The sequence below is a fragment of the Scyliorhinus torazame genome, chromosome X (genome assembly GCF_047496885.1).
Source record: "Scyliorhinus torazame isolate Kashiwa2021f chromosome X, sScyTor2.1, whole genome shotgun sequence".
Classification (NCBI taxonomy): Eukaryota; Metazoa; Chordata; class Chondrichthyes; order Carcharhiniformes; family Scyliorhinidae; genus Scyliorhinus; species Scyliorhinus torazame.
In genome coordinates this window covers 34,788,656-34,796,418 of record NC_092738.1, presented here as the reverse complement: position 1 = coordinate 34,796,418, position 7,763 = coordinate 34,788,656, and the positions used below count along the sequence as shown (strand labels likewise).

General features: G+C 42.3%; 1 protein-coding gene across 2 annotated transcripts in view; it reads right to left on the bottom strand.

Annotated features, from left to right (window-relative positions):
- Window positions 1-4,669: 4,669 nt before the first annotated feature.
- The window catches only part of col2a1a (collagen, type II, alpha 1a), a 106,157-nt gene continuing 103,063 nt past the window's right edge, over window positions 4,670-7,763 (bottom strand). For both annotated transcript variants that reach the window (XM_072494048.1, XM_072494047.1), the window contains 3 exons: window positions 7,228-7,415; window positions 5,687-5,929; window positions 4,670-5,190 (listed from right to left, as the gene is read on the bottom strand). In XM_072494048.1, the coding sequence (XP_072350149.1) occupies window positions 5,044-5,190; window positions 5,687-5,929; window positions 7,228-7,415 (578 nt within the window). In that variant the 3' untranslated portion in view covers window positions 4,670-5,043. The remainder of the gene's footprint in view (window positions 5,191-5,686; window positions 5,930-7,227; window positions 7,416-7,763) is intronic.

Below are 7,763 nucleotides of genomic sequence, written 5' to 3'. Positions count from 1 at the left end.
GAATTTGTCTTTGTGCCAAGCTTGCATGGAGGTTATTAGAATTTGTATATGGAACCAGTGCACAGGAATTGCTGGTAGGATGTAGTGAACTGGAAGGTCTGAGGTATGGGTTGTGGATTGTTCAATTCCATGATTACACACTTCTGGAATGCATCAGAACTGGAATGCATCAGAAATGTGAAGATTTGGCTGTCTTTTGCCTAAATCTGTTTCTTGTACAATAGACAAACTTTCAATGTCATTTCTGGGCCCTGTGTATTTGCATTTCTCCATTGTTCACACTCTGCTGCAGCCTGAGACAATTACATTTTTTTAAATTGAGTGACCAGTTTAGGGACAAACCTCTGCCTGTTAGTTACACCTGGCACAAAGGAAGATTGCTGTGGGGGTTGGAGGTCCACCATCATAGTCCCAGGCTAATACTGAAGGAATTCTGCCATATTCAGTTGCCAGTAACACTCCATTTGATTGGAATAGTAATGTTTGCAGGGTTCAATTCTATGATAATGAAACAATCCATGCCCACTTCTTGGCAGCACTGGGTTACACAGCACCAGTGACCCAGGTTTGATTCTGACCTCTGGTGCCTGGCTCTTTGACAGTTTCCCTGTTCCTCTGAGTATTCAAAGATGTGCAGGTTAGGTGGATTGGCCTTGCTAAATTGTCCCTTGGTGGGGTTACAGGGATAGGGTGGGGAATTGGGCCTTGGTATGGTGTTCATGTGAGTGTCAGTGCAGACATGATGGGCCAAATGGCCTCCTGCTCTATAGGGATTCTATGGGCAACAAGGCAGAGACAACATTTTCCCCCTTGGGCTGCGAAGTGTAATATTCCCTGGCCCTTGTTGGAGATATCATTGGATTGTCCCTTGCATGACAATCATTGGCCTATGATGTGATTATGTCTAATGGCATTGCCATTATTCAGCACCGCCACCAACATTTATGGGGGCCCAATTGTCCAGAAACTGAACTAAACATGCAAGTAACTCTCCAGCCCAGAGTGTAATGGAATACTCCTTCCTGGATGGGTGCAGCTCTATGCAACACTCCAGCTTGACACCATCCAGGACAAGGTGATTTGCCACCTTGAAACGTCATTACCCAATACTAGCCATATGTACCACCGATGACGTGCTCAGCAGAAACTTGCCAGGGCTCCTTCAAAAGCATGTTCTGAACCCATGACCTCTAGTGTGTAGCAGGACATGGACGACAACTGCAAATTCCCCTCTAGTTGTGTACCATCTTCACTGGTGCTGTTCTTGCACTGTTGCTGGGTGAAAATCCTGGAACTTGCTCTGTGCTGGTGTACATGTGCTGATGTACAGGGCACCATATGGATTTGTAGTGGGTCAAAAAGGCTATTGACACTGACCTTGCTGCTGATGCGCACTTTCCATGCGGGAGGCTATCCCAATCTGCCTCCTAGAATGACCAAGGCTGTATGTTTACCATGCTCTATTTAAAGTATTGTTTCTTTTTAAATACTTTGTGGGTAAGGTTGGGCAACCAGTGCAAAAGCAGATTGGTCAAGCCCACCTTGTGGTGTTGCACCTTCCATCTGATTGCAGAGTATTACCTGGTTCAGCTGTCCGGAATTGCAAATGGCTCTTTCCTAACCAGGGTGCCCTGGAGTGACAACTGCATCCATCACAGGCTCAAAAGAGATCAAGCTGGCTGGAACCCACCATTTGTGAAGTTCGTGCGACCACTAGCGGCAGCGCAACCTCTTTGTTTCCCCGGTTGCGTAGATAAAGAAGCCAGCTAGGCACAGCTATGTCTGCCTGGATTACTGTCAATGTACTGAATATGGGAGGAGGACTGAGTATCCATTAAATTACATCAGGAATCCAAAACCAGGCTAGCAGTACCAGTGGACAATAAAAATACTGTTAGCCTGTGATTGCAAATCGTTTTGCGGGTTCGGGCAAATGATCATTTGAAATGAAAATCGCTTATTGTCACAAGTAGGCTTCAATGAAGTTACTGTGAAAAGCACCTAGTTGCCACATTCCGGCACCTGTTCAGGGAGGCTGGTATGGGAACTGAACCTGCGCTGCTGGCCTTGGTCTGCATCACAAGCCAGCTGTTTAGCCCACTGTGCTAAACCAGCCACTGGTCCTTTTGACCCTTCAGTCTGATGTTATTGCTTATTTACAAGTTCACTTAGTAGATTCCTTACAACCCTTTAGTGTTTCCATAAATTTCTTACAAAACGCACAGCCTCACCATTCTTTAGAGAGAACTTCGTTTGGAAGCTAATAATCCAAGACAACTCTTGTTGGGGGTGCCAGGTGGTGCAGTGGTTGTCACTGGGAATCTCGGTCCGTGTGGGCTCTGTCCAGGTGGAGTTTGCACTTTCTCCCTGTGTCTGAGTGTTCACCCCCACGACCCAAAAGATGTGCAGGTTAGTTCCTGTTTTTTTTCAATGGGTGTGTAGACTATAGGAGATGTCTCTTCACCTTCCACTGAGGGTGGTTTGTCACCTTTACCTTGGAATGTGGGCGTGCATTTTTTAAAGCAGTTTTGCTGTCTGTTCAAATTGCAGAATTTCCAGTCCAATTTTCAATAAAAAAGGGGCATTAGCTTCATATTCACTTGACATTTTTAAGGAAATGATTTTGCTCCCCCTGCCATCCCAGTTCAGAGGGTAATGCCCAATAACCTGTCAACATCAGGTCCCTGGGATGACCGTTTTTAAAAACTATTCCCTACCTCTGGGGACTTGCCTGTACTCATGAGCCATTCCAGATTAGAAGCAAATAAGATGGCAAAATGTGGGCCACGACAGTACAATATGGTACACTACAGGACCTGAAACATTTTTATAATTACACTTTTATTAAGGAATTCATTACCTAACAAAATTGACTGTTGGTAGTTAAAATGGGAGATTTACACAACATTATTTCAGTTTTCCCTGATAAGACTTCTGCTTCTTTGCTGAATTCATGCACCAGGAGCTGTAAAACCTGCCAATGTTATCCTAAACTCATTCATAAACACACTTTACAATTTGTGTTGGATTGAAATTTGGGGTAATTTTAACCTACAGGAATGTCACAGGACAGGTTGGGCTGCTGGTTTTACAACTCCTCCCCCTCCCCAATATCGATTTGACGATAAGCAAACTCGGATGGGATGTTCCATCTGGCTTCATCAATATCCCAACTGATGGGTTAGCTTACAATTGCCTCCTTTAATTCTATATGCATTTTAAGGACACTGTTGAATTGTTCATCCAGTGGCCAATCAGGTATAGAATTTGCTCCCAGTTGGTAACACCAGGCATAGCCGTTGAGGTGCAACAATTTGTGTCATTGGACTGTGAAGTGGACAAAACCCGTCAGGATTTGAACTCTGGCTTCAGATCCAGCAACTCCTGTGGCATTGAATGAAGATGAGATCTACCTGATGATACTTGCGGCCTGGTTTGACAAATGAAGAAAGATCCCGTGGGGTGGGGTGGCGACTGCCAACTGCCGACTGCCAGGATCCACAAAGTCAAGAAGGGAAGAAAAATGGGGAGCAAAAAAATTGGGCCCCTTTTAAATGCAAAGCACTGAGCTATCTTCTGGATCAAAAAAACTGCTGAAACCATGGTGGGTACTTTTTTTTAAAATTAAGTTTTATTTGTTTAATTTTTCTGTCATGAAATATCCCAGAATAGATAAACATTCAACAACGATACATCATAGGATGGATTTAATACAAATAAAAAAAATTCAAAACAAATGTGTTTTTTTTTTTTAGAGAAAAGCTTTCTATCTTTATTGCTGCAGAGGGGTAGTGGGTTGAGAAAAAATACAAGTGACAGAATCTTTTCACAAGGAAACAAGTTAATTAGTGTTGTGATGGGAATGTTCTAGTCTACCATGCTTAAAACCAGTATTGCAAAATATTTAAAAACATTTGAACTATTTTACATATACAAAATAGTACATATCCTTGGTTTGTTTCCCCACCCCCCCCCCCCCCCTCAAAAAAAAAAAAGCCTACCTCTTTTTTTTTTTTTTTTCTCCCCCCTCTAGTTACAAGTAAAAGGTTGCATGAAAGCAAGAGATGCATGGAATTAGGGAGAAAAGTAGGTCGTAGGAGAAAAAAAATTGGATTTATTTTATCCACATGCCTAACTTTGGAAAACATAGGAAAAAAAATTCTGTGAATGGCTTTCACCAGATTTCATTGGAGATCAGACCACACATCATCCACTTAGAATTTTTTGCTGCAATACTGATTTTTGTTCTTATAAAAGTGACTGGATGTTAAGTTGGTGTTGCAGTTCTGTAACACCATGAATGGCAGCTTCAGAATTGTTTTATTCAGCACCATCGAATCTTGACTGGATCCCTCTAGTTCACTAAACTGCCACAGAAGAAGAAACCAGAAGCCAAAAAAGAGCACCCTTTTGTTTTGAATTAAATTGAAAATATGAGTGATCATCAGGACCTTTTTTTTTTTTCTAGCTTCTGTCACTGCTACTGTGTGTTTAGTCCCTTTAAGATCATTAGTGTGAGGTAGCTTAAACTGGGGAAGTTCTATATTGTTGTTCCAAACTTCCTTCGTCTTGATAGAAAAAGGGGGCAGGCAAAGTTAGATACTGGAGCAGTTAGAATCTCTCAAAGTCTGCAAAAAAAAAAAAAAAAAAATCCACAAAGAAGCCCAGATCAACTTGTACTTTCCACATTTTTTATATCAATTGTTCTCCATGTTACAGACTGGGTTTACAACATAGCACCATTTTTTAATATTTTACACAGTCTCCTGCTAGTAACCTTTTTACAGACTGGTACGGCATGAAGATTAGTAATACCTGTGCTGGCACAATCCAGGGGAGGACCTTCAACAGATATCAACACTTCCACCTGACCTGACGATCTTACAGGAAAACAATAAATAAATTAACCGTTTTCACAGTCTGTCCAGCTAGGCCATGAAGTCCAAAATGTAAGCGTGTGGATGAATGGGAGTGATGGATTGGATCAGCCATTCAGTGCAGAAGTCCTAGAAGTGATTGGAAAGTACTGAGGTCCTTACAATTTTACAAGAAGCAGACTGCGCCAATGTCAACACCAAATTCCTGATTTGAACCACCAATATCCAAAGGTGCGACATCCACAATGGGCAAACGGGTTGTTTTCTGTGACCTGTATTCGATGACTGTCTTGCCCCACTTGCCAGTATGTTTCTGAAAAAGTATAATAAGAGATTTTCAGTTATCAACTCCCAATGTAAATTAAACAATACTCTGCAGTAAAGACTTGACTTAAATGCAACAACTTGAAGTTATTTTTCAAACTTTACTGCAAATCATCTCCTCCGCCTTTTTTATTTTTGTTCTCCTGCCGCTCTGTTCCTCCAGCAGCCATGGAAGGAGGATTCTCAGGCTGTGGCAATCTTGTGGTGGGCAGCGTGGAAGAATCCAACCCTTTGTACTAGATCACAGCCCTGTCCTATGCGATTGGCAGGTCACCCAATTAAATTGTTCCCGCCCTTTAACCCTGGTGGTGATCTGTTGTCATGAGGCACTTCATCTTGTAACCTGTTCAAGATGTCTCTCGATTTTCCCAAGATGGTTACAGAAGTTGCAAGTCTCACATTGCAAAGGAAATAAATCTTTCAAGTACCATAACTCGATTTAATGTACTTATTCACTTTAATTAGAAATAAATCCCAAAACCTACCGTGCAACCATCCTCCAAGACCGTGTATGTGAACCTGCTGTTTCCTTCAGCTCTGATTTCAATGTCATTTGAACCTTGCAATAGAAGGGCCTTTTTCAGGTTACCAGAAGCTCTATCCATGTAGGCAATGCTATTTTTGCAGTGATAGGTGATGTTTTGGGAGGCTTCAGTGGACAGCAGACGCAGGAATGTCATCTGGATGGCAGCAGTGTTGGCTGTCAAACTACCATCACCATAGCTGAACTGTAAGAGAAGGGAAAGAAAGAGTCAGACTCTTTGAATAGTATCACAAAAAACAAATTGCTAAGAATTTCTCATAAGCCTGACAGCTAGGGAATAGAGATCAGGACATTTTCAGGTTAACACTGCAGTCTGCTGATCTCAACCAATAAGGCACGAGGGCATTGTACTTGGCCTTTGCACCCCTGCATTCCGAGAAGGACAACATCAATTGGAGCTCTTGCTCATTAACAGGAAAGAATCCATGAAGATTTGTGTGGCTCTCAAAAAACCTACTTCATATAAATGTTATTGGATTGTAAATAAATGTTTGAACATCTAAAGCTGCAAATGGAGGAGGTAGACATTCTGAGAAACATTGGACTGAGGCAGTTGGCAGATCCCCATATCACCACAAATGGAGATCAGCAATAGAGAGAGGGGAGAAGAGCAACAGCCAGTCCTAAGGTTAAAGGGTGCTCTGAATGAATACTGGTTGGGGTTCAAGGTGCAAATATATCATTGCAAATATATCATTTCAAATAAGTATGAATAAGATGCACACTCAATAAACTTGCCAAAGTCACTTGAGGAAGGGTTTAATTCCCAGTACAGAGGGAGTTGCTTTACTCAAAGCACAATTGAATGTAGAATAAGTTTCCAGAAGACCATCAAACCAGTGTCAATGGATTCAAGAGTCAACAAAGTGGGTTATGTTTCTTCCTCCTCTTCTGAAGGTTTCGTAAACTCTTCATTGGAATATGATTCCATGGGTCACTGGAAAGCAATGATAGGTGAGGACCCTGACCACTTTTCCCCTCCCTAACTTGAGTGCCTCAGCTGAGATCAATGGATTCAGCACAAACCTGGGGAATGAATTTGGTGGTTTAAAAAAAAAAATTGGTATTATTAACTTACCAGATAATCAGATTGAACCATCGGGTGAATTTCACAAAGGCTGACGGATTATAGTGATAAAGCAGGTAGACCGAGTGGAGATCTACCAAATAGGGATGTGTTTTGATATGACTGATCTCCTGTTCTTATAGAGGCTGAGGTTTTCCAGCCCTTCCCGACCGGATCTTCCGGTCCCACCGATGGATACGGGGCTCGCAAAACCCCATAGACATCGGCGGGACCCCGTCGCTGGCCAATGGCTGGCCACCTCTGCCGCCAGGAAATACGCCATGGGGAGGGAGGCTGAAGTAGGTCAAGTGGTCAATAGCTTTTCCTTCCAGTGTTAGGGTAAGTTATTGATTGACAGTCAACATCTATCACTTTTTTATTGTTAACATTCATACAAGAATTATTCAGGCACTTACATGGAAACCGCCATTCATAGTCTCGCCAAACCATACATGTTTCTTGTCTTTACCCTTGCTGGTCCACCAGTTCTTACGTGGAATGCTTGTTGGGTTGGGATAGACACAGGTCTCACCAGTTTCCATGTTACAGAAGACCTTGATGGCATCGAGTGTGCAGCCCTGGTTAGGATCGATCCAGTAATCACCTGTGATAGAACATATTCGCAAAATTACAGAGCAGTCCGGATGGGAAATTGTACAAAGAATGTCCCACTGAAATGGTAAGACATTTATTCCAAGCCATGCTGAATATTTCCTTTGACAAAATATGGAATTCAGTTAAAAGAATTGAATGGGAATATTTTATTGATTAAAATGTTACCTGAAGTGTCATTTGAAACAAAGATGAATATTTTCAAATTGGTCTGATAAAACTATTTTACAGATCATACGCTGTGATGCAAACAAGGGCCAGATCATAGAATTTACAGTGCAGAAGGAGGCCATTCGGCCCATCAGGTCTGCACCAGCCCTTGGCCCACGCCTCCACCCTA